The sequence below is a fragment of the Dermacentor andersoni genome, chromosome 4, assembly GCF_023375885.2.
Source record: "Dermacentor andersoni chromosome 4, qqDerAnde1_hic_scaffold, whole genome shotgun sequence".
NCBI lineage: Eukaryota > Metazoa > Arthropoda > Arachnida > Ixodida > Ixodidae > Dermacentor > Dermacentor andersoni.
In genome coordinates, this window is record NC_092817.1 from 126,117,552 (window position 1) to 126,143,387 (window position 25,836).

A 25,836-nucleotide genomic window follows, 5' to 3' on the forward strand; every position below is an offset into this window, starting at 1 on the left:
GATTCTTTATGAAAAACTGGTCGAACGCCTTATTGACCACGTTGAACTTCTCCGCTTCGTTGACCGTAATGTTGAACGTAGAAAAGATGTCTCAAGCTTGTCGTCGCGTTGTGCCTCCTCCGCACTTGTGCACTCCACACTTGTGCCTCCTCCGAGCGCTCGTTCAGGCCCGTTGCGTGGCGATGGTTGTCGGCGTCTTTATCCACGCCGGCCACTTCGATGTGTTGTCGAAGTCCAGCTGCGTGGCTTGCTGAAGGCCATGCACTGTAGAATCCATGGCGCTTCCTGTTTGGCGACACCATGTCGTGTTGCTGCGTGCTGCAGAGACCAAGCTATCGGCGATGAAAGAACACGCAGGTCACGCCCAGTTCTCGAAGGCACGCAGAAGAAGATTCGCCGGCGTTTATTACCAGCCGTATACACATGCACCGTGACGTGATCGCCCGTGGCTTCCGTGGGCACAGATACAGAAGATGCGACATCGTAATGCAACGCATGCGCGATAACATCGCGCAAGCACTTATCAGCACAGGAACAAGCAGACGAAACGGAAGTACATCTCTCTTGCTGTGGTATGAAGTAAAACAAAAGCACGAAGACGCTTGGTTTGTATGTTTTATTATTTCTCTGAACTTTATTGTGTCTATACAAAAAAACAGATCAAGGAAATAACTGCTGTTGCCTTTAATTCTGGAAGTCCTGTGTCACTATGAGCGACATCGCAGCACTGCCATGTTCCTAGGCGCACTTGCGCGATAGAGAGAACATTTTTTTACAAACATATTGTAGTAAGAGTGTGGAAGGGATTCTTCCCCTAGTCCGTGGTCCCTAGAACGATCTCAGCGACAACAGGAGCCCGTCGAACATGTCCCGGCGGACCTCGGGAGGCCCGTCGCAGAAGACATCTTCCCACAGCTCTTTGGTGTGGAAGGAGAGGTTCAGGATGACTGGCAGAGGAGGGAATAATAGACGTCGATTCTCCGGCTGGGAGCGCGGCGCCCTAGACTAGAAGGGCAAACGCCGTTTGGGTTGAAATTTAAGCTCTCTCCACGGCGCGTAGGGATGTCATACTTAACAGACACGATCGTTAGCGCGCATTGTTTGACTGAGCTTGATAGCCCAAAATGGTCAGACCTGGTGAGGGTCCCTTTCAGATCACGCGCACCGCCGAAGGAAGAGAAACTCACTTCCCGTCCACTCTGTGAAGAAGGATGACCAGCGAAGCTGTTTATGTGGGCCCCTTAATGGCGAACTGCACTTCTTCCGCGGGTGGGCCCGGCATACATTATTAATTCGGGATCGGCCCGCGTATTTGGAGTGCTTAGCGCCTGCTTCACCTCCGCCGCGGGTCGGCCCGGCATTGCTCTATCTCCGGGATGGGCCCACGTATGGGGAGCTTTTTTTTTTTTTTGCTTACCATGCCAACAACGACACGACGATTTCGTTGGACGGTAGAGGTATGCAGCTTCGCTGTAGTAAGTGTTTTTTTTTTCATAGTTACCCTAATAGTTATTGAATCGGACAGCACGATGACCGGGCGCACTTAGTGGCTAGGCGCGTTTCTGACATATACGTCTGACGCCTATCACAAACGCCTCGAAGCGAAGCCTGATTTCGTCGATTGTGCCCCGGTGATCTTGATCAAAATGCGCTTATGTATACCTCCGCATAATACCTATTACCCGTGTAAGGCTAACCAAATCGCCGCGTCTTCGCGAAGCTGCGCATCATTGCCAAGTGTCCCTCCTGACGATAAAGAACCACAAACACGCAGCAATTTTCTTTTCTCTTCTTTTCTTCCCCCGCGGGACAGCCGTGACATGGTTCACGCCCAAGGGATACCGCCGCACTTCCACCAACAGAGTTGGCAGAAGCATTCCTGTGATCGCCCGCCGGATAGGCCACGCTGCGGGGTAGCGAGCGCGCGTAACAGTCGTCGCCAAGGTACGCCAGTCTTCCACGGTTGGCAACAGCAGCAGGAGCACCGTCTCCGGAAGAAAGAACAAAGCGCTCGGCAGGGAACAGCGATCGCGATGAAGCACGACCCTTCTTCGGAGGGCGCAGTTTACGCGCACGGCCTTCAGAAGAACAAGTGCCGCGACGAGCGCCGATGCCACCACTGGCCCGGCCCGGAGTGCGGCCGGTGCAAGCGGTGGGCAAGCCACATCGACGGCGCAATGGCGCGCGGCCCGTGCCACCACGTGCGGTTCTCGGAGCGGGCCAGCCAGTGTGCCGCCACGGCAGCAGCGATGCAGCCGGGGCGCGGCGGCCACTGGACCATCAAGCTGCCCTCGTCCGACTTCCTGCTGGCCGCCGCCGGCGCTGCCGCCACCACGCGACCCGCCGCCGCCAAGCCGGTGGCGGGAACCAAGCCTGCCGCTGCTGCTGTCGCGGTTACGGCCGAGCCGCAGCCGTCGCAGCCGCCGCCGCCGCAACCGCAGGCATCTGCGCAACTCCACCACCACCACTCGCAGTGGGCGCTGCAGAACTACATGCAGCTGGTGTGCCGTGACAAGCGCGGAGGCGGTGGAGGTGCCTCGCAGCACCAGCAGCACCAGCAGCAGCGCCACAAGCAGCCGTCGTCCCGGCTCGCCGATGTGGTCGCGGCGGGAACGTTCTACTCGGCGACCTCGACGACGTCCTACTGGCAGCAACAGCAGCAGCAACAGCAACAGCAGCAACCCGACGACTCCTACGTCATGTACCGCACCTCCGCAGCCGAGCAACGAGTTTTCCAGCAGGTGATTTACCCACCGCATTCATGTTCTTTCTCTTCTTCTTCCTCTTCTTCCTCTTTTTCGTTCAACTCCTGATGAGGTGCCTCACGCCGGCACATCGCAAACCGGTTGTTCAGTACATCGATGTACTTCGAGTGCATCGCTGCGATGTACTCGAAGCGATGCCATTTCTCGGTTATCTTTTGCTGCTTGCATGAAAAAATGTTACGACATGAAGTAAGACGCAAGACCGGGTGGTGACGTAAAGGCGAACTCGCATTCTTGCCAGGTAGCTGTCTTCGGTAGATAAAAGAACGCTTTAAAATAAAACTGATGTTCCTTGACTAAAAGAACCATAAAACTGACGTGGCAAGCTGGCTTTCGCTGTTCGAACTCGCGCTCGCGCTCATCACGAATGCAATCATCGTCGTCGTCTTCGTAGACGGCGCTGCCGGTTGCGCTGGCCGTCTCACAGAACCAGAATCTGTTGTAATTGATTCGTGCTGAAAGTATATCGGAACCAGCGTCATCGCGACACATCTGGCTACTTGTGCACACCGGTCATATCTGCCGCGGCTCTATATAAGGCCGCTGCCGAGCTGTCTACCAACCGGTGCGATTGTGGCTGGCGCCGGAAGTGCGGCGCGCGCGCTTAGCGATTCTTGTTCGCAGTAGACCGCCAGTAAAACATGGCTACGATGGCTTCACGAATCCATAACATCCCGGGCTAATAAAAATCAAAGCACAAAACGTTTATCCTGTTTGGCACAGGGTTCTTGCGGCTGGCCTACGTCCCCGGAACAATTATTCGGGGGCTGCTGCTATAGGGATGATGTCGCTCCCTGCCAGCAACGGGAACCAATCTCGAACGCCATGTATTTGCTGGATGCATGCTCCGAAACCCCTTATATAGGAAGAGTCCACAAAACGGTACGGCCAGCATATTGTCGGTTCATTGAGCACTTCAGTTACGTTGCCTGAGATAAGCGGGCCACATCGATATGCGACATTTAAAGGTATCCTCAGTAGTGCTAAAAAGACAGGGACAGACACAGAAACGACAACGCATGACACTACGTCGTTTCTATGTCTGTCCCTGTCTTTTTAGGGTTATTGAGGTTCCCACTGTGGCAGACGAACTAGCCCGAATCAACGAATTAACTTTTAAAGGGAACCTAAACAGCGATACTATAGATAAGCTAAGACAGGTAATGTATTTTCTTTTTTTTACTGTATTTGTAGTCATATTGCGGAGAAAAGGCCCATTACTCCTGAAGAGGATGAACACCAAACTTCCATTTCGGAATTTTGCGCGGAAAAGAGTATTTTTTTTGCACGTCTTCGAAAAGCAAGTTAAAAAATTTCAGACCCCGCCGTCGGTATGTCTGTATGACGTCACGTATTCCAACATACTTTGTTCTTATTTGGACCGTTTTCGCACCTCGGAACTGCTAGGCTGCGTCCTTGGTTTTTTTAGACACACTGTTGTCCTTTATGGATTAAGGAATAACTACATGATCTTTGATTGTAGCGCGAAGTGACACGGACAGAGACTAGAAGCAGACAGGACGAGCACTAACTCTCAACTAAATTTTTATTGAAACTAACAATATATATATATATATATATATATATAGGGAGAGAGAGATATGAACATGACGAGGTCTAAAGACATCAGTTGAACATATCAAGAGGTAGACAGGCCAAAAAATAAAACAACAAAAAGACACTACTTGAGATTAACACACGTGCTGTGAAGATACTGCAATTCGCAGTCTAACAGACAATGATGCGTGGCTAACGCAAGACTCTCCTAATCTTTCGATGTGAAATGCCTCGATTATTTCACGTGTGGTTTGGCATTTGTGTCTTGAAAGAATTTGTCTTGAAACAAAGGTTTATAACCGCAAATGAAACAATGTGACGCTAGATGTGAAGCATTAGGGTTGTTAAGCGATTGTGTTCTTTTAATCTAATATTAATGCACCTGCCGCTCTGTCCAATGTAAGTTTTCCCGCACTTGTGTTAGTGTTACAAAACACAAAAGGTGACACATGTCTAACGCCGCAATCATTTTCTTTTTTTTTTTTTTGCCACCCTGTTCAAGTTTCCTGTTTAGGGCACATGATACACAATTTGCGGGTGGGCAGAATAAACTGCATTGACGTCATATCTATTGGCCACGTTCCGTAAACCATGGGATAACCTATGTACATAGGGCACCGTAGCAAACCTTTTTTTCCTTTTTCTGTTTTTCTCGTTTCTTAGCGGAGCTTTTTACCCATTTCGAGAGCTTTTCGAAGGTTAGTGATAACAAAGGATAACCAGCCTTCTCGAGCCTATCTAACTGCTGTGACAAACTTTGTTGCATACTGTGTGCACATGACTGAGCAATGGCAGACCTAAGAACTGAGTGTGCTATCCCCTGTTTAACAAGTTTGGAATGACAACAAGAAAATTCAAGCAGCGGTTTTTTTGTCCTAGGCGAATAGTGCAAACAGACGTGCTCCTCCTGGAACGTTAAGCACAGATTTAAATACTGTAATTTGTTGTTCTGGATAAGCTCAAGCGTGAAACCAATACCCCCATCACATTCCCTAAAAACTTTTAAAATATCCGTAGCTTTCTTGGCGTAGTTATCACAAGAACAAAACACCAGGTAGTCATCTACTTATCTAAATGCATGTACAGCCAATTCCTTAAGATTGTTTTGTGGCTTTCTATTGACACGACTTAGATAATTATCACTCAAAACTGGCGCAACTTCTGAACCAATGCAATCTCCCGATTTTTGTACATACATAGAACTACCCCATTTTACAAAGCTATTCTCTAGGTAAAACAAGAGCTCTAAAAAAAGATTCCACAGGCATCCCACAGTCCTGAGTAAACCGGAACACATCATTATAGAGCGCCACTGCTTCTTTAACACTACACATTAGTTCCGTTTGCGGAAGCGAATAAAAAAGATCTTTTACATCAACACTGATCGCCGAGCATTTACCTGGATTATGTTCGGTTAGGAAGTCTAAAATTTCTTTTGAATGTCTTATCAGGAAGGGGTCTTGAAGACAAACTGAAGATAGCACATTATGCAAAAAAGTTGAGACAATGTACTACCACGTTCCTTTTTCAGAAATGATTGCTTCAAAAGGAACTTCCGGCTTATTAGTCTTGGCACTAAAATATATGTCGAGGTGCAGTACCTTGGATTGTTTTACGTCCGACGCGAGATGCTCGAGACCAAATTGCTCAAGCAAATCAATTGCGGTTTTCTTCATTTTCTTTAAGTTGGTCGTTTTTGAAACAAATTTTTTGTCAATTATCGCACATTGGCCCCAGACGAACCTCGGCCCCCCGCAAGTTGTCTATCATGTGCCCTATGATAAACAGGAAACTTGAACAGGGTGCCAAAAAAAGAAAAGATGATTGCGGCGTCAGACATGTGTCCCCTTTTGTGCCTTGTAACACTGGTGCCTTGTAACACAAGTGCGGGAAAACTTACATTAGAGAGAGCGGCAGGTGCATTATTATTAGATTAAAAGAACGCAATCACTTAACAACCCTAATGCTTCACATCTAGCGTCACATTGTTTCATTTGCGGTTATAAACCTTTGTTTGAAGACAAATTCTTTCAAGACACGAATGCCAAACCACAAGGAAATAATCGAGGCATTTCACATCAAAAAATTAGGAGAGACTTGCGTTAGCCACGCATCATTGTCTCTGTTAGAATGCGAATTCCAGTATCTTCACAGCACGTGTGTTAATTTCAAGTAGTGCCTTTTTGTTGTTTTCTTTTTTGGCTCCTCTACCTCTTGATATGTTCAACTGATGTCTTTAGACGTTGTCATGTTCATATGCTGCGGTATTTGCAATCACCTATATATATGTTGTTAGTTTCAATAAAAATTTAGTTCAGAGTTAGCGCTCGTCCTGTCTGCTTCTAGTCTCTGTCCGTGTCACTTCGCGCCACAATCCAAAATCGTAATGCCGTAGCAACTCGCCGAACTTTCTATCCTTTTGCAAGGATTAAATAGACTCGCGCAGACGCCATAAAAAAGGCGTGGCAACTTCAATGTGGTGTCGCCACCTGTCTTTCACTATCGCGATTTTTCTGGCTCAGCAAGCCTCCTCTCTGAGTGAGTCGTCGTTTCAGAACTATAAGTAACTGTACTACAACCTTAAATGGACGCTAAATAGAAACATCGAATCAGTTTAAAAGTGATTTTTCGTTAATTTTGCAGTAATAGTTCTAAGACTAGAAGAGAAAATGACGGCGAAGGTTTCGCTTTTGCGAATTTCGCACCGAAACTTTAGCGTCACGTCACGGATTTCAAAGTATTTCGTTTCTTTTTCTTTTTTTTTCTTATTGGGGCACTTGTGGCCGAGTAGGTGTTCTCGAAACTTGCTCAGCGCTATTACGGTGAGCTGCGGCGCAGTCGCTTGCTCTACTTGAACACAGTGTTGTCCATCTACACCAGTAAACAATTGGGTAGACCCAAACACCCGCTTTCAAAGTCGATGACGTTACGAAAAGCAGGTGCGGTTAATTCAAGGCGGCGTCTCCACATGTATTCCGTTTTTGAGTGTTTTCAGGTTTATCGCGCATGTTTCCGTGGTATGCTAGTGGCTGTATTAGCATTTTAGAAGGGCACACTTCACTAATACAGCTCGGAAGCGTCTCCAGAAGTGCGTGCGGCTGCAGCATATCGTGAAAGATCACCATAGAGTCAAATTTATCAGAGCCCCTTAGACTAGCCCTTTTAATGAATTCTGGAAGTCTCTGTGCGCGAATTTGTGGATACAGTCATCATACATCGAAAGTCTCGAGCCCTCCGTACCAGCGAAGCCACCGGGTTCTTTCGCAGTAAAACGTGAACTCCGTTCATAGACAACTTTGCGACGGTCTCTGAAGCTAGTGTACGCACTACGGTTCCTTTCGTCGGACACCGTGGCATGTTATCTACGTCAACCCTATAAGCCGAACTACGAACACGGAATGCTAATAACGACGTGTACCCCACATCCATGCCATTTGTCTTGCCAGAATTTGACCTGAGCTGCCGTTGTGCGCAAATGCGAACACATACGCACTCTTTCTTCTTGCTGTCGAGTGCTGCGAATGCAGTACGCAAGCATTTTATTTATTTATTTTGCCCTGTTAGCGAAAGGTAGTCATGCGGCGACGTACAGCTGTCGTCAGAACAAATTTCTAAACTACTGGCTGTCGTAAAAAATTCAGTCGACTTTGTAGAAGGAAGCGAGAACTATCTCATATAGTGCTGCACTTGACGTCTTTATGTTAAAAAGCGGGTGCTTTTTAGATAACAGGTAACTTACCTCGTCGGCAACAAGACATGTGAGCAGAAAATTTTCGCGCGTATTTCTGGCTCATTGTCCGTCGTATTTTTCATCTGGTTCACACCATGCACGCTATGGGAGTCCTGAAATGACTACATATATTGTCTTGGAAGTGGCTTCAAACTTCTTCAACAAACCCTACACTCACATTGACGCAAACTTGACCTCAAAGTTAACTGGGTCGACCGTTCCGAGTGCCGTCCTTGTTTGTCTTTTGTGTCCCTGCTTTTCTTTTTGTCTTGTCCTTTTTTTTTTTTACATCGTCTTCGAGATTGTTGGATATGCCACGCGCATGCGTATACTCAGGTCGGGCCATACGCGCCGTGGCGGGATATGCGCCCCAAGATTGGCTGCGTGCCAATCAGGCAGACCACGTGCGCCGACGGTGACGGCCACCTCGAGCCCAGCGACCACCAGGACGGCGGGTTCGCGCATCCGGGCCAGCTGCACTCCTTCCTCGCCTTCCAACACCAGGAGCACCAACAGCAGCAGAATTGGGACCAGGACAGCTACCTGCCTTACCAGGACGGCGTGCCGGGCATCAACGGACAGGTACTTGCGGAAACAGCTTTCTTTTCTACGGCTTTTTACCTGTTCGCTTCTTTACAACTACGATAGTGTTGTACAGGAAAGTACAGGGGCGTTTACATGAATGCGACGGTAATGCTATGCTGCTACAGTGCTTGCATATTCGCATGCCCCCATCGTCCGGAACAAGCCGGAACCTGCTTTCGCGAGTGCATTTCGCCGGACAGTAGAGCCGAGTACACGCACACGCACGCACGCACGCACACACACCTCTTTTCCCTCTCTCCCTCGATGCGACACGTCAGCGTTTATACGCACCACCGCAAGTCGACTTACCCGCCTCAATCTACGCTCTCCTGGCGCGTTAATGCAAATTCCCAGCGCATTACCGTTGTTTAAATCGATACAATGAGCTAGAAATGCGATGATGCGCCACATTCACATTCGTGTGAACGCGCCTATAGTCGCCAGCATTCGTTCCAGTATCGGCTTGCCGATTCAGCGGCAAATGTAATAAAAGGCGTAGATGTATCCTCGCAAGGGTTTTTGATGCGAAAAACGCCGAAAGTGAGAAAATGCGTGCGCCGTCTAGCACGTCGAACTTTTGACACTGGTGCGCAAAGGTGGTCGACGTCACGACCTCGCAATGTAAACCTCACTTTGAAGTCAACTTCACAAATAGTAAAAACGGTCATCCACCTAAGTAAAGCATGAAGCTTAAAAGGAAACCCATACATTTTTCTCAAAGCTCCGCAGAAAGTGTGCTGTTCCGGGGACCGAACCCTGGACCATAGCTTTGCTGGAGTAGTTGCTATACCATCTGAGCTAACCTGGAGGCTTGCAGACTGCAAAGCAAGGCCAAGTAAATCTACCACTCGCAGCGCAGAAACACTAAATATGCCAAATCATTTATGCAGAAATCCGCAAGGTGAGGTGTAAGGTTCATGAAAGAAAAAATTGGTAGTGGCTTAGCTCGGCTACGACATGACATGCGTAGCGAAAGCTGAGGCATAGAAGGGTTAGCCTTGGTTAATATTGATTGCAAGTCCACATTAGTCTGGTTGTCTAGCTATGTCTCGGCGTTTAGCCAGTCGTTCGGCGCAGTGTTTGTTTGTTTCCTGGGCGATTCGTTTCCTCTTCATCTCGTTCCGATGTCGATTCCAGGCGTCCTCCTGCTTATCAGAATTGTCGCCGTCCATACTGCCGCCTCAATTGTGGTTGCGGCGCACGCGAGCTCTCCTTTTCAATCCTCCGACATGTTATCAGGCATGAGACGCAGCTAGCGAAGCGAGCGGAGGCGAGCGCAACGACGAGGAACGCGGTGTGACGTCATACCAAACGGTGGCGCCAGAAAGGCGCAGCGCTGCGCAGCGGCGGAACACCTGTGGCTCGGTGCTACTAGTGGTGCATGCGCAGTAGTGACTAGAGAGCCAGAGAGAGAAATATCCGCGGCGAGGTGCGCGTTCTGACGTCATGTGCCTCCTCGGAGCACCGCCACGGCGAAATCGCAAGTTCGCGGCCAGTAAAGCTTTCGCTTTAAAAATGGTCAACCCGAGACAAATGAGTGAACGATATTTAGTAGATTCTCTAACGTAAATTTTATGTTTTGAGAAATGTGTCTACATGCAGCTATAGTTTACCTAATTCTAAAAATGTCTTGACAAAGCACGAATTTACGGAAAGTCGTTTAGTGCTCCTCCCAATAAGTTTCTATATGTACCAACAAGGACAATTTTCAACCTTTCTACGAAAGAAACCTATACGGGTTTGTCAGTCTTCCTTTGTCCAAATTTTTCACTGTCATGAATCTTCCTCCGCCTTACTGATTTCAGCGGAATTCATTTTTCTAGATAAGGCGAGGCTGGCCACTGCTACAGAGTCAAACGGCGTACAGCAGACTTGCCTATGCCAATTTACAGATATTCACAAATATGCCTTCAAGACGCTATAGCTTACTTAAGCCTCAAGATGTCTTGACATAATGTTTCGCAGCTGAAAACTCCTACCAAAGAAACTTTTAATTGAGACATGATATTTATGCCCCTACGCAATAAACTTTATTAATAAATCTAGCGCCCGCGTCGTGTGTTTCGTTAATCTTAGTCCCGTCCTCGCGCTGTTTGCAATAGTATGTCAGCGTACCGACAATCCACGCTTACCGCCATTTTGGAGTATACATAATTCGCTCACCAAATAACTAAGAACAACCTACATTTAGCACCCGACCTCAATTAGAAAGGGACGTTGAGCTTGAGGACCCGACTTCAACTTCAATAACGACGTGGAGGTGTCAAGGTGAGGTCGCTGTCAGCCGCCGAAAATTGATTTGTGGTCTCCTAGAAGGACCTCAACCACACTGGATGGGGTTGTATGAGGTCGTAAAATCTGATCGGAGGTTGAGGTGAGGTGCAGCCTTGTCAGAGCTTTTGCAATCATTTGCGGCTACGTGATAACTACTGTGGCAAGACGTACGGTATAGACCATGTATCAGCAGAACCATTCGATCAAAAGATCGTGGGGAGCAGATAGGCAACGTCGCCAAATCAAGGTCCTAAAGAGTTGTTAGGTATCAGACTTTCTTTATTCGTACCTACTGAACAGTCGGGTCTAAGCAGGAGTGCAAAAAAGCAACAAACATACCACAAACAGCATATAAAGTGCATAAGAATCCAATATCACAGAAAAGATTCAAAAATGTTTGGATTGTTTACGTGCCAGAATCACGCTAAGATTATGAGGCGCGCCGTAGTGGGGGACTCCTGATTAATTTTGACCACCTGAGGTTGCTCTAACGTGCACCTAAATCTAAGTACATGGCCGTTATTACATTTGGACCCCATCGACGTGCGCCCGGGTATTGAACCCGTGACCTTGATCTCAGCAGCGCAGCGCCATGCCCACTGGGCTACCGCCACGTGTGACAAAGCTGGTTCTGTTGAATTACAAATATACAGGAAGTATGTGTCGCAGAGTGATGGTACTATCAATATGTTGCATGCCGAAATTGAAGTATGCAATAACATTAACAAAGCATTCAACCGATGCTATAAACGATGCAACATTAATCAACCGAACCAGTCGATCAAAGCTCCTTGAGGAGTGGTAGTCAATATATCAAGATCGTGAGAAACCGCCAGGCAGCATCAGAGTTTCAATGCGTTAGCATTAGGAGTGTCAAAGTGGAAAAGAGTATGTGTGGGCGGCCGGTCACATGATAGAGGTAAAGAAGGGATAGGGGACTTCAAAAGCTCGTCTACGTGCAAATACGTTGGTCTCCCCCGGACCACCATTAGTGGCACGTCGTTCCTCGAACAGGTAGGACGTGTGTCGAGTGTACTCTTGAACAACACTTTGCGGTGCCGTGAACACGCTTTGCACGAATCCGACACCTCAAAGGGGAGCGACGTGATGCTAATGCAATTCGCTTGCATTTACCATTCACTTGCCACTGAATTTTTACAGCGGAGCTGTTAGCCTCTCGTTGGTTGGGATTTTTCGCGTGCGTGGTGCTCACGCAAATGTGGGCCGATCCCGGAGACAGTAAAAAGAAGCGGGAAGCGCACAGTATGCTGCTTCAAGATGCATTGCATGACGTCACCGGGTGGCATCATCACTTGACGAAGAAATCATCGCGTGGCGTCACGTTCGGCGTGATAACGTCATCAGATTACGTCATCTGGTGGTATCGTCACGTGACGATGCTATTATTCCCGTATATTGAATAGCAATACAAAGCTATCATGTCTGCAGCTTGTGTGTAAGTCGTACTTCATGAATTTTCTGACGCAATTTACTTGAGAAATTCTGCTGTTCCGCTCACGTGCGTGCGCACGTGTGCACGTGATGTATCTGTCTTTGATCGTGGGCGACCTGCTTGTTGCATCTGTCGCACTGCGTGTGCTGCGACCGTAATCTACATTATGGCAAACACTGTCCAAAAACCGTAATCTTAGCGGCTGCAGCCACTCAGGCAGGCCTCGAACGGCAGCTGTAAAAGGGAAATCGGCTTTGTCCTTGAGTTTCCCGGCAGCAGCAATATGTTTTCTGGTATATTCGCATTACAATCCGCAACTATCATGTCTGCAGACTTGTGTGTAAGTCGTACTTTACGATTTCTCTGACGCAATTTACTTTGAGAAATTGAATTGGTTCAATGAGGCATTTACGCTTGGCGGAGGGCGTAGAGGAATGATCATGTATGCTGCACTTCCGCACACGGACGTGCACGCGTAACGTACGTCGCTCGTGGTGGCGGCACTTGTCCAACGTCGGCAACAGCTTCGCTCTGCAACCACTTTCACAGGGTAGAATGAAGGTGACAGTGACAAGAGCTTTATTGGAGTGTCCTGAAGAACTTGATTGGTGGAAGCCGAAGGGCTCTCAAATCAAGTTGGTGGCTCAGCCCACGACGGGTCAGGTAGCTGGTGACTCGCCGCAACGTCGCGGGCCTTCTGGACGGCCTGTAGTTGGTGCGTGAAATCCGAGCTCTTCAGCAAGGCGTCCAACTTGGACTTGTATTGAAGGTCGCAGCCCGCGTTGTACGGGCACGGCCAGAGCATGTGGTCGAAGGAGCAGCATGCGTGACCGCATTTGGAGCACGACTGCAGGAAGTTGGGGTCTATCCAACTAAGCCCTGTGGGGCTGAGGTAGGATCTCGTCTGTAAGAGCCTGAAAGTAACGACCTGAGCCCTGTTCAGTTTCGGGCTTGGGAAAGGGCATTTCCTCCTGTTGTGTCTGTATTGCGACGTAATTTCGTGATAGGTGGTAAGAGGATCTTTGAAGGGGCAATACTGTGGGAGAGCCGGATCGTTAGCTCTGGCGCGGTTCGTGAATTCACGCGTCAGGCAGTTGGCCCGCTCGTTAGGGTTGCAACCCGCTTGGTTAGCTATATCGTTCACGTGGGCCGGGAACCACGCTGGGCTATGACCTCCAGTTTCTTCGCCCGTAGTAATACGAAAGGATCTGATGTCGGCTGCGTGTTTAGAAGCTAGAGCGGGCGAGAAAGCCCTGACCGCCATGCGCGAGTCGGAGAAAATGGTCGTCGGGCCTTTTGCAGCTTGAAGAGCCAAGGCTATCGCGGTTCCCTCCGCCTCGTTCGCGTGTTTAGTGTAGATTGACGCGGCGCCGGTAAGTGATTGCAAACCTGTCTTCGCTGCCATATGGAATGGAGGTGCGTTTTTTTATCATTCATACGTGCAGGTCCTGGTCAGGCCCAAGCAGGAGTGCAAAAAACCATACAGCAGAACAATTGCCATGAACGGCATATTATAAGTGTATAAGATACCGGTGTGACAGTACAGCTGCTTATGGTGAATTACTGATTACATTACAAAGTGTGCGCTGCAGAATGATGTACTGGGGACATGTTACGTGCCGAAGTCGATGTCTGCAATCACATCAACAAAATGTTCAGCGGGACCAGAGCGAGCAGCTGTGCTGTCGACAGTTTATTCTGTTGGGCAACCCGCCGTGGTGGCGTTGTGGCTTTGGCGTTGCGCTGCTGTGTCTGACGTCGCGGGATCAAATCCCGGCCGCGGATGCCGCATTTCGATGGGGGCGAAATGCAAAAACACCCATGTGTCGTGCGTTGGGTCTACGTTAAAGAACCCCAGCTGGTCCAAATTATTCCGGCGTCCCCCACTACGGCGTGCCTCATAATCATATCGTGGTTTTGGCACGTGAAACCCCAGAATAGAAGATGGAATAGAATTGCTCTGGTGAGCAATTGCTGCTGGATACAACGAATACTTGTGAATGTAGCCACTGGTTTCTCTGAACATATTGCTGTGACGCGCTCCGAATGAATGCCTAATAAATCATAAAGTCCTAAGAGCTCACGGATGTCCATGGAAGTGGGAGGAATATTACGTAAGTGGCTACGAACAATGCTCGATCGATATTGGGCTCCACGCCGCTATCACATTGCTGTTACTCGGATGTAACACGATAATTTCTTTTTTCTTGGCATGATTGCTGCTGAGAAGCTGTCAGCGTGCCACGCTGCTCACGTTGAAACATTCGATGAGCATTCCTCTTCAGTTCTGGGATGTCACCGACTGGTAATAATCATGCCGAATACCATTGATACGCAAGGAGAAAAGTTGACAAAGTGTAAGGCCATATGTCTATAAGCTGTCAGACATTCTACGTGTATATATTTCACAGGTTTACGGGCTTTCTTTAGACTTTCTATACATTGTTTAGATCAATATTCGTGACTGGGCTCTGCTAAAGATGCTTCGTTCAGTGTTCACGGGCATGAACCGCGCAGTAAACATTGGAATGTGACCTTTTTCCGGGCAATTTATTTAGACAAACAGCCGGCATCGCAATTGTTACTCAATTGTTAGACAAATTCCTTCTGCAATTTTATTTTAAGAATGATGTACAATTGTCAGAAAAAGTTTGGAGACCACAGATGGCGCGAATTTTTTCTCCATCGCAGCCTAGACATGCAGATTGAAATCAAGTGGCAACAGCCTGCATATGCTGTTTGACCAATGAATTCGACAAATGCAAATAGCACGGCTTGGTTAGAATGCTCCCTAGAAAGTTTTTTTTTTTTTTTTTGCAGATTTTATGGAATATGCCTTGTGTGGATATCATGTTTATGCAACTAGTCTCTGTATGCCTAATCTTGTATTCGACTATATTTATATACCTTCCTTGGTTCGTTCAGTTGCTTTCTTTGTTTCTTTTTTTATGTGAAATTACTTGGTGTTCTTGTTTACTGTGAGGTCGTTTATCTTTCAATAGACTATGCTTTGATCTGATTTGACTGCTTCACTTAGGATCCTTTCTTATTTACCTGAGTAATTGCACATTTTTCTTCAACCTTCTAACAGCCACTGGTTATGGGTCTGAACGGACTCAATGGGTTTCCGATTTAGGACCCAAAAATAAAAATGAAAATAAAAATGTTGCTGCCGATGCTTTTAAGCCAACAGATAAGTAAAACGTAGTCGTTCATTATCCAAACATGACAAAGGGGTGGTCACATGGAGATCACACACTAAATGATAAAAACAGTGAGTGAACGAGACAATTTCAACCTCGAACCCGCGTTTCGACGAGTGGATTTTTTTTTCATTAGGACAAGTTTCTTGTCCCCACGAAAAGCCATTTTGTCGAAACGGTGGCTGAGGCTCCCCTTGTTCGCCCACTGTTTATCATAGCCAGTCATTGCAATAATAGCTATTCGAGCCTCTGGGCCGCTATCTTTTGCGCGTTCGAAAAGCCAATGTTCGGTTTCGCCTCACGCGATTGGCCTACAGATTGGCCTAGGCCGCGATATCTACGCGGCCAGGACAATCGCGTGAGGCGAAACCGAACGTCTGCTTTTTCGACCGCGTACACGAATAGCGGCCCTGGTTGAAGTCGGCGCCACGAGATGGCGCCGCCAGCGTTGCTGCTCACGTCTGCGTCATTCCGCAGGCGTGGTTACGTGCGTTCGAGCTAAAAACAACACTCGATTTGCGCGAGGCGCAGGGCGACGGCGACGGGCCCGCCTACGGGGGCGGTGCTGCGGCGATGGGCGGCGCCGACGATGCCGACGTGCTTCGCGACGAGCAGGACGAAGTGGTGGCGCTGCTGGCGGAGATCGACGAGCGCCACGAGAAGCACTTGGCCTTCGAGCGGGTGCTGCAGGAGCGGGAGCCCACCTTATGGAGGCACAGGTATAGCCGTGCGACCTACAGAAAGCTCGGTACCGTGTCTCGTGCATACTTCAAACGCGCGTGTACACCTCATTAAGTGCGCCTCCTTAAGTGCACCCGTGAAAAGTCGGGCGAAACGGTGCCGCAGTAACTTTTTTCTTTGCTTATTGTCGACTGGTCAACCCGAAGTACCCTTAGTTTAATTGATCAAATGCCAGAAGCATACACGCACACAGCAGCACATCCACGCACACGCGGACAAAGTGACCATCTCAAGGTCGGGTTTGTCAGGTAAAATAAAAAAAAAACCTCTGTGTACCTGAACGCGAGATAAAGGCGCAATCGATTGTTGCATGCATTTTCGTGGTACCGATTCTTTTTTTCGTCATCGGTGATGAAACAGTTAACGGTGCTACGTGAAGTAGATAGCGCTTTTTTTTTTTTTTCGAAGGCTGGCGGCAATAAGATGGTTAAGCCACCGATATATGGTGCCGCATGCATACTGTATCACGTTCATCAGTATGATATACTGCGTTTAGAAGCTGGCGCGTCAACTTTAGGTATTCCATAATCTGCTCAAAGCCGGGGTGTATGTGGTCGATGGCAGGTCACACTTCTAGAGAGGGGAAAAAAAGCTTTTTTTTACAAATGAATTGAGGTTGTGACCCTTGGTTTGAACTCTGAAATATGTTTTTTCTCAATTAATATAGCTGCCGGACACACCTAGTCAATCGTTAGTGAACACACTGCAAACTAGTACGAGCAAAGCGGAAGCAGGCATTACATCTGGCTTTGGTAACTTCACCACGGCGGCGCTGTTATCAGTTAGCTGATGATGGCGTGTAGTCACCGCCCAGTATGTAAGAACTGTACACGTCTACACTGTACTAGATTAGAAGCGCATCTTCGAAAATAACGAGTCGTAATGAGGTTGAAGCTGTCGTTTGACTTCAACATAACAGGGTTTCCTCTATACGTGACGCAAGAATACAACTAACAAACAATTGATCTCACTCGCACAGGTGGCGCACACAGCCTCAATTTCCGTCGCAGCACTTGCTGTATCAGCAACAAATCATCGGCACAGCCGGTTCATGCGACTCCGTGGAAGTCTTCGTGGACGGTGGTGTCTGGCGTTCGGTATCCGATAATGGACTTTACGATCGCAGTGATCGCAGGCTCTGCCCACCGTTCAGGGTGGTTCAAAGTAGGACGTCTTCCGTCTTCTTCGCTCGGTTTGCTGCCGACGACATAACTGCCAGATATGCCCAAGCAACGGGCTCACCAACGCCGCCTCCATCGAGGGGTAGCACTCCGAGCCCAGTCCCTGTCGTCGCTGTGGGGACTAGCACTCCTCCGCTCCAGGGCAGCCCCGAGCCAGGAAACGCTGCCGCGAGCGCTGCACACGACGACAGGAACGAGAAATGCGTCGAACCGAAGTGCGGCGACGAAGCCAGCGGAGGCAAGGCCGAGGGCAAGGTGAGCCCCTTCGTCGTTCACCGCCATTCGCCGGTTCAGGTTAAAGAAGCTGCGTGTGCTCTGCCGGTGACGAGGAACCAGCCGCCGTCGCAGCACGTGCAGAGGCAAGAGCCCGTGGACGCGACGGCGATGCATCAACAGCGGAAGGCCTCCAACGACTTCCGGCGGCCCAGCTACCCGCGACGCGAGTACCACAGCACGCGCCGGTACAACGAACACGACCATTCGACGCCGCCGCCGCCGCCTTCCTCGCTGGACAGGCCCCCGGGAGGCGGGAGGCAGTTCAAGACGACCGACGGCGGCCGTTTCCCACAGAACGGGCAGTGCAGAGAGGCCTTCAACAATCGACCGCAAGCTAACAACAACCACCACCATTACTCGGACGGCGGTGCCTACGCGAGGGGCCAGCAGCAGCCGCCCAGAGGCGGGAGCCACTCGGCGAATCGGAACCGAAACCGCCCCAACAATAACAACCGCCAGTGCAACGGCGCCAACCAGTGGAACAAGGACAGGGCGAGGCAGGACGCCGGCCCGGACGCTGGCAGTCGCGGCGGGTTCGCCGCCCACCGCAGCTCGCTGCCCTACTGCTGCCGCAGCGTCGCCGGAGGCTCCAGGGTGGCCAGCCCAGCAGACGCGTCGGCCGTAACGACACCACCGCCAGCCTCGCATCGCGGACGCCGTTATAACAACAAGCAGGGTGGCGGTGGAGCCGGAGGGTGCGGAGGACAGGCGCAAGTCCAGAGGCAGTACTCGGCCTCGAGACCGAGTCCTCAACATGTATCTCCCACCTCCCGCGACATCCAGTCCGCCGGCGCTAGGTCTGTGGCGGCCATTGACAACAATGGCGGCAGGCATCCATCGAACAGGAAGCCCAGTGGGGATGCCTCATCGCGTAAGCCCCGCAGGCAGCAGCAGCAACAGCAACAACAGCGTGCAGACTACAACCAGCCGCGCTGCGCCAGTAGCAGAGCCGGTGAGTCTGCAACCGCCACGTCACCCACACTGAACTCGCGCAAGTCCTGCGAAAGCCTGCCCACTGGATGCGGCAATGGCGACGCTGCCGCGGCAGACTGCGCCGACGGTGACCTGGCGGGCGATGCCTTAAACAGACGTTCCATGTCTCTCAGGATGTTCTGGGAGAGAACCAACCTCACCATCTTTCGCAGGCGGACATCGCAGTGAAACGTCAGCTCGCATTGGCGCGCCTCGAAGCCGCCGCAGTAGCGCGGGGGTCGGTGCCTTTCGCGCGCCCCTGCCCGGCACGAGACGCTCTCCAACACCAGACGAGGCACCAAACGCGTTGCACTAAAAGCCTACTTCCAACCTGGATCTCTGGTATGCGTCATCTCTCGCTTCTTGCGTTGGCTTGACGGGCTTGACGAGTGTGAACGCCTTGGTTTGCTGACCTGCATGACTCTTTACTTGTACATAATTTTGCTGCTTTGTGGACCTGCTCCACCAACGTTGTGTGTGTGTGAAAGTGATTTTATTTTCATTAAAGCTCGTTTACTCACCCCAATGATGCCTACAGCCACGCCTAAAATTTTGTTCTTCTCATTACACAAGCCCCTTCATGCGACTCTTTAAAAAGCCTGTCAAACCGAACGAGAAACTTGTCGGTATGAATCTTTTCAAGTTGTGCTGGAATGAGAGAGCCTAGTTGTGGAGGTTGTAAAGCCTAAAGCATGTATACGTGCTGCAGGGCTTTTCTCGGCGTCTTCCCAACACTGGGTCTTCCGAGTTTCATTTGGACTTGCATTAAAATATGCAAGACAGACATTGCTAGGGGGTACTGCAATATGCGGGTGATAAGGAGCGTAACTTGCACTCGTTAATCTAGCAGATGGCATTTTCACCTGCTAATCTCATGCACGCTGCACGCTCCAAAGCTGTGGCGGTTTTGTATTCTGACAAAACTATGTGCCGTTTTCATGCGCCATTTTTCTTGAAATTTCCGAGGTATTCGATGAACCCGTGTATTCGCCACCTGCAGTTTCTTTATTTTCTAAATAAAGAGTGATCATAGTCGTCATAATGGCACAAAATCCGTAACGAAGAGTACCTTTAGCAACGGCCATCGCTGCAAGAATGGTCGTTAGAGCTGGCTTCTCCACAATAACAGGTTTTGCGAGGAGAAACCCACCTCCTCTTTTGTTCCCTTCGTATCGCAGGAATTCACGACAGGACTAGAAGCACCTTAGCGGAAACACCTGGGTTAATTCGTACCACCTTCCTATTATTGGAAAAATATCTGGTCTAATGGGGGCATACAAGCTTTTTGTGTTCCACCCCACCCGAGCTGTGGATGCAACATTTCCGGGAATGCTGAGCGCGAGGGAAAGAAGTTTTCCCTGTTTTCCTAAGAAAATTTTGAGGAAACTTGAAACTCCAATAAAAATATATAAAAAAAGTTAAGTTCTGAGGTTTTGCTCTTCAAAACCACGATGTAATTATGAGGCCCGAGTGGGGTGCTCCGGCTTAGTTTAGACCACTTGGGTTTCTTTAATGTGCGCCCCAGTTGCACGACACACGGGCACTGGAGAAATATCTCTCAATATAAAATCATTTTCCTTAAATACATGCGATGATTACGGAGAGAACACGAAGACGAACGCCCTCTTCTCTTCTACGAAAGATTGCTAATCTGATAAGTGAGAAAAAGGCGTCCCAGTCGCTCGCTGGACACGTATTAAAATCTGTCGCGGCTGCTTCCACATTCAAACTTTATGGGACGTAAGCGTGTTTTCGAACACGTTTACTTGCAAGTCTGTTGCGAAGCTTGTTATGAACATTTAAAAAAAAAGACCAATTTTTGCTCACAACGGGCAGGTGGCGGAGGTATCTGCAGTAGCCTAGAAGCTATCTGCGTCATCGGCTGTCAAATGTCTTTCCATTAGTATGACGGTTCCGCGTGCTTCCCGGAGCCCACTTACGCGCTGCTACGTCAACCAGTAGCAGGAAGCTAGCGCACTGCGACAGCGAAGAGCATGGAGCCAACCACGCCAGTCGCCCGCTGATGCGCGACGTAGGCATAACGTCGGCCTCGAGGCTTAGCGCTCGCTGCAGCTTCCCAGTTTCGGTTTCGCGTGCTTTGATGGGATAAATTCGTCGCGCCACAGTTCCGCGGGTAATCGCATTTTGCCTGATCCAAAAGGTGATGTGGCTCGTATGAAGAGCTCGCTTTAATTTCCCGATTACGATGAGCCCGCTGAAATTAAAAGTTTGGTGTTAATGTAATCTTGTTAATTAGCGACTGATTACCACGTATCACGCGTCACCGCATGGTCGCCACCACTGACTGCACGCCTCCGAAGGAACCGTCCTTTTATTTCAGAATGGATATCTATAAATATTACTTAAAATCTTCATAGAAATAATCGGTATGTGCAAGCGATCAAAAACGTTACACGAATATTTTCGTGGCTTTATGAGAACACTAGATCACTCACAACATTTATGCTATGTGGAAATTTTGGAAATATTAAGGGTGATTAAGGCTGAATAGTTGCCTTCTCCTAATTTTTATGCTTATACAAGGCATGTAGTTGCTTTTCCCCGGTCTCCTCGGTGAACGATGCGAGGTAAATTTGTTATATGCCGTTGAAGTAGGAAGCATGTTGTGACGAACGATTAGTATTTAATTTGTGTAGGTTAATTACGGCCTCTGCAGAAAATTACTTATTCAAACATTACAGAGTGTCATACTGCCGTTATCCTCAATGGTTCCCGGAGTCTTAAAAGAACTGTCCGTAACGCGGAGTTCAAATATGGTGGAAATGGAGAGCATGTTAAGTGTGACGTGTGGCGAAAGTTTACGTGTCAGACTTAATTAGGAACGTTCCAAATACTAACTGAACCCTCGTTTTTGTTCCTATTCCTGTATGTTATACGAGGTTTGTAAATGGTTTCTCTGATGTTCTCTGTAAACAAATCAAGGTATCTTTTTTACATTTGATGAAAATAAAAGGTACGTCTTGGGTAATGGGCAGGCAAAGTTCAAAGAGTACAGATTAATTGCAGTTTTTGCAATAAATTGTGTATGTCAGTGATACAGAGCGCTACGAGTTTCTCTTACGAGCGGCGCAAGATTTAGCACGCTCACCATGATGCATATGCCAATGAGATCAAAGTTAGCAAAAAGAGTGGGATCGTACGACCGAACAGTATGCAAGGTTAAGTGCCTGTAGTTAAAAAAAAAAAGATATGCGGATCCAACTTTGGAATCTATTCAAAGCGAAGCTTTATATTTGCTGCCTGCATTATGCTATGTGAAGACCGGTGGGGGGGGGGGGGGGGGGGGGGGATTCTGTAGAAATCCACCTAGTGAACTATCCACTTAGGCCGCTGCTGATTGAACGCAGCTCCACGAGCGAGGTGGAGACGAGCGGCTCCAGCCAATCAGCAGTGGCCAAAATGGACAGTCCACTAAGTGGACTCGCACAGAATACCTCCCCTGGTCTGCTCATCACTCAAGGTTTGTTTTAAAGTTTCTGGCAACATTATAATTGCATTTAGTATCAGGTAAAATCAATTTTGAGCAATTTGATTGGGAATACTTCTTATTTGGTGAAAAAAAATGTGACCTATGGCTAGGGGTGTGTCATCGCAGCATTCCATGGGTGATTCTTAGTGGGAAGATGGCGGATTTATAACAGTAAGAAGAATTTGGGAGGGGTAAAGTATGAAACTTAAAGGTAAAGCTTCATTTCTTTGATACCTCGCGCGAACACGTTGTCCACTACGGTCCTATGACGTAGGCGCAATATGACCATACGCTAACACAGCGTCGGTTTCAGCCGTAATAACCTTCTACCCCTCCCGCAAGGCACATTCCCAGTCGGTGAATATTTTAGTAGGCAAAATGTACAAGAGAACAAAAATTAAAAATAAACCAAGGAGGCCGTGGAATGTAAAGTTGTGCTTAAAAGTGTTATGGACGTAAATCAATGAAATAAATTGTTGATTATAATTACCTTGTACGTCACATTGCACCATACACGTAAATGCAATTAACGCATCTATACCGAATCTGTCATAATGTAATATCCTCATTCCGTACGACTATAGCCACGAACGTGCGCACACCATGGTTGTGTGCGCATTCATGGCCAGTCGTACAGAGTGGACAATGCAAGTTCCGAACGCTTAAATCGGAGATTATCAAAGTAATCTAAGAACCCGTTGAATATATGCATCTCCATTAAGAGGTGCGTGAGGTTTAGCAATACACTTGAGCCTGCATGATATATATATGTTTGGGTTCTACATATGCATTAGTATTTTTATTACGCAAAAATGAGATCCGCGCACTCGCCCTACTTTGTAGGCCAAGCATACCTGACTAGCATTCGGCGCTCATATAAGCCACAAATGTTCGGATATATATCCACAAATATATCTGCCGAGATACTTACCGACCCAACGGCGCCACCAACAGCCGCGCAAAACCAGGGAGGGTAGGCAAAGAAAACGTCACTTTAATACAGCCTTTGCAAAAAGAATTTTCAAGTCCAAGTGTTTGAATGTGCCATGCAACCGTTATCAGCTATATTTCCCAATGTTCCGACAGATCTCTACATTGCAGGAAGTTTATATATGGTTGAAAAATGGGGGATGTCATGGGTAAAGTGTATACGCAAAGTACACAGTGTGTCGGTTGGTTTGCGGCCTTAGCTATTAATTGCGTATATATACCGTATATACTCGTGTAAGGGCCTCATTTTTCTTTTTTTTTTAACCACGATGTTGACGAGATGCGTCCCTTACACGGGACCGAAGCTCTTGGTCCAAACGGTACCGGCACAGCCGGCGACTTGTGTCCACCCGGGAGCCCCGGATGTACCATAGAATCAGAGGTCATCGCGCAGCTCCCGCCATCTAGTAGCGGCAAGCAAAAGTACGCAGCGCACAAAAAAACAAAAAAAAAATTAGCCGATGCGCACGCGCAACACCAGGATACCGAACGCGACTGCGTCTCCGCTGGAATTTTTCTTTTTCTCCAAATTTTGGGCTGCCAAGTTCGGGGTGCAGTTCTTACACGGGTGAGACCCGTAAGGAGCAGGGAGGAACGTTATAAGGAAGTTTGACGAGCGACGTAGAATTGAGCCCGCTGTCCTGGGGAGTATAGGGTTTTTTCAAGGAAGATTTTAAGTAATTTTAAATAATAGGCTTTCGGAGGTAAAATTGTTGTTGCGCGAAGTGATCAGGGGCCGTGGCGGGCGCTATCAAACGGGTTTAAGTGCTATTTATGGAAATAATTAACCAGGATTTGTTAATTAACATTTTAATTATTCTAGCTATGTGTTCGATTGTAATGAGGAAATCTTAGTGGATCGTCAGTCCATCCAGTATTGATTGTTGGAATTGCGAAATTGTAATTGCGCGCAGGACCTACAGCGCTCACCACCTCAGCTCTCCAGACGCGCACAGCGGTCTCCGTGCGGCAGCTGAGCGCCGCAAAGCCACGCCCATACGCTGACGTCACTCGGAGCGCGCGCTGTCGCTCGTCTTTCTGGATGCAAACCGCCATTCCTCGCTAGGCGCGTAGACGCGAGCTATATATATATATATATATATATATATATATATATATATATATATATATATATATATATATATATATATATATATATATATATATATATATATATAGCGTACGCGTGGTCTAGGCTTAACAGAAAGCTATAGCTCGGTTGCTCCTCTCTAAATACACTTAAAAGGAGAATTCGCTTTCCTCGGCGTACCCGCCTTGGTTGCTCAGTGGCTATGGTGTTGGGTTGCTGAGCACGAGGTCGCGGGATCGAATCCCAGCCACGGCGGCCGCATTTCGATGGGGGCGAAAACACCCGTGTACCTAGATTTAGGTGCACGTTAAATAACACCAGGTCGTCGAAATTTCCGGAGTCCTCCATTGCGGCGTGCCTCATAATCAGAAAGTGGTTCTGACTCGTAAAACCCCATAATTTATTTTTCCTCGGCAATCACTGTGCCAAGTATGACGAAATTTGTTGCATTTAAAAGAAGAAATTTAAATGTAGTGACTGTTGGTTTCTATAATTTCTTTATTTATGTCGTTTATCTTGTATTAAACATTAGCGAAAAATCGAAAACTTTCAGTAAACGAAACTATCGAGTTTACAACTCTGTAAATCAGCAAGAAAAAATAATGTCAAATTTTGTGAATTGCATCTCATAGTACATCTAAAGCGGACAAAAATGATATTTTACACATGAATCTCAAAAAATTTAATAATATGGAAGTATAGCTTTTGCAGAACCCTTGTACACACTGTAACAACTTCACATAAGATATAAAATTACATACCAAATTTGTCCGCTTCCAATGAAACGCGATATCTGCTCTTGATGCAGAGATATTAATTTGTAAACTTCGTGCTTCTGTTTCGTTTTTCAAACTTGCGAATTTTTAAAAACATTTTAACAAAATTCAGGCCCTAAATCGAAATTCCGCTTCCAACACTCACTTGGATATAACTTTCTCTCTCAAATTCAACAAATTTCATTGAAATCGGTCCAGGGGTAATTTCAGAAAAACGTTCTTGCATTTTACATGTATTTAAATAGGCCGCGTCAGAGTTGGACGCGAGCTAAAGCTTCCTCTTAATGCGGCAACCGGACTCCTCTCTCGCGCGTATTTCTGGGCACGCTGCGCCATCTAGTGGGGCCGCCGAGAAGTGCGCGCGTGGCGCGCCGGTGCCTGCGAACGCTGCGAATTGGTGGGGTCGAATTGCCCGGAGCGGCACGCACTCGTGTTCGAATCAAACGAGTTTGCTTTCCATACGAATGTTGTGCGGCGTTCGAATTAAGCGAGAAGCTAAATTTGCATGTGGTGCCAATATCGCCCACTTACAAGTCGACTTACTTTAAAGAACAATCAGTAAGTTAAATGGCATGAGCAATTCCCCTCCGTGGAGGTGGATGACCAACTAAGCGGTGTACCAAACGACATAAGGGTAACACAGAAGCTTGAACAAAGGTACGAACACATTTATTGTCTTGATCGGTGGTTATCGTGACGAAAGGTACGCGCCCACATATATGTTTATACGTTCGTGTTATACACTCGTGTTAT

At 48.0% G+C, this 25,836-nt stretch overlaps 1 protein-coding gene across 1 annotated transcript; it reads left to right on the forward strand.

Moving 5' to 3' along the window:
• The first annotated feature begins 831 nt into the window (after positions 1–831).
• On the forward strand, positions 832–19,263 carry LOC126537603 (uncharacterized). Its single transcript, XM_050184749.3, has 4 exons — positions 832–2,741; positions 8,389–8,634; positions 16,099–16,286; positions 17,288–19,263. Exons 1-4 carry the CDS (start codon positions 1,647–1,649, stop codon positions 18,924–18,926), a joined length of 3,168 nt encoding a protein of 1,055 aa, XP_050040706.2. The 5' UTR covers positions 832–1,646; the 3' UTR covers positions 18,927–19,263.
• The last annotated feature ends 6,573 nt before the right edge of the window (positions 19,264–25,836 follow it).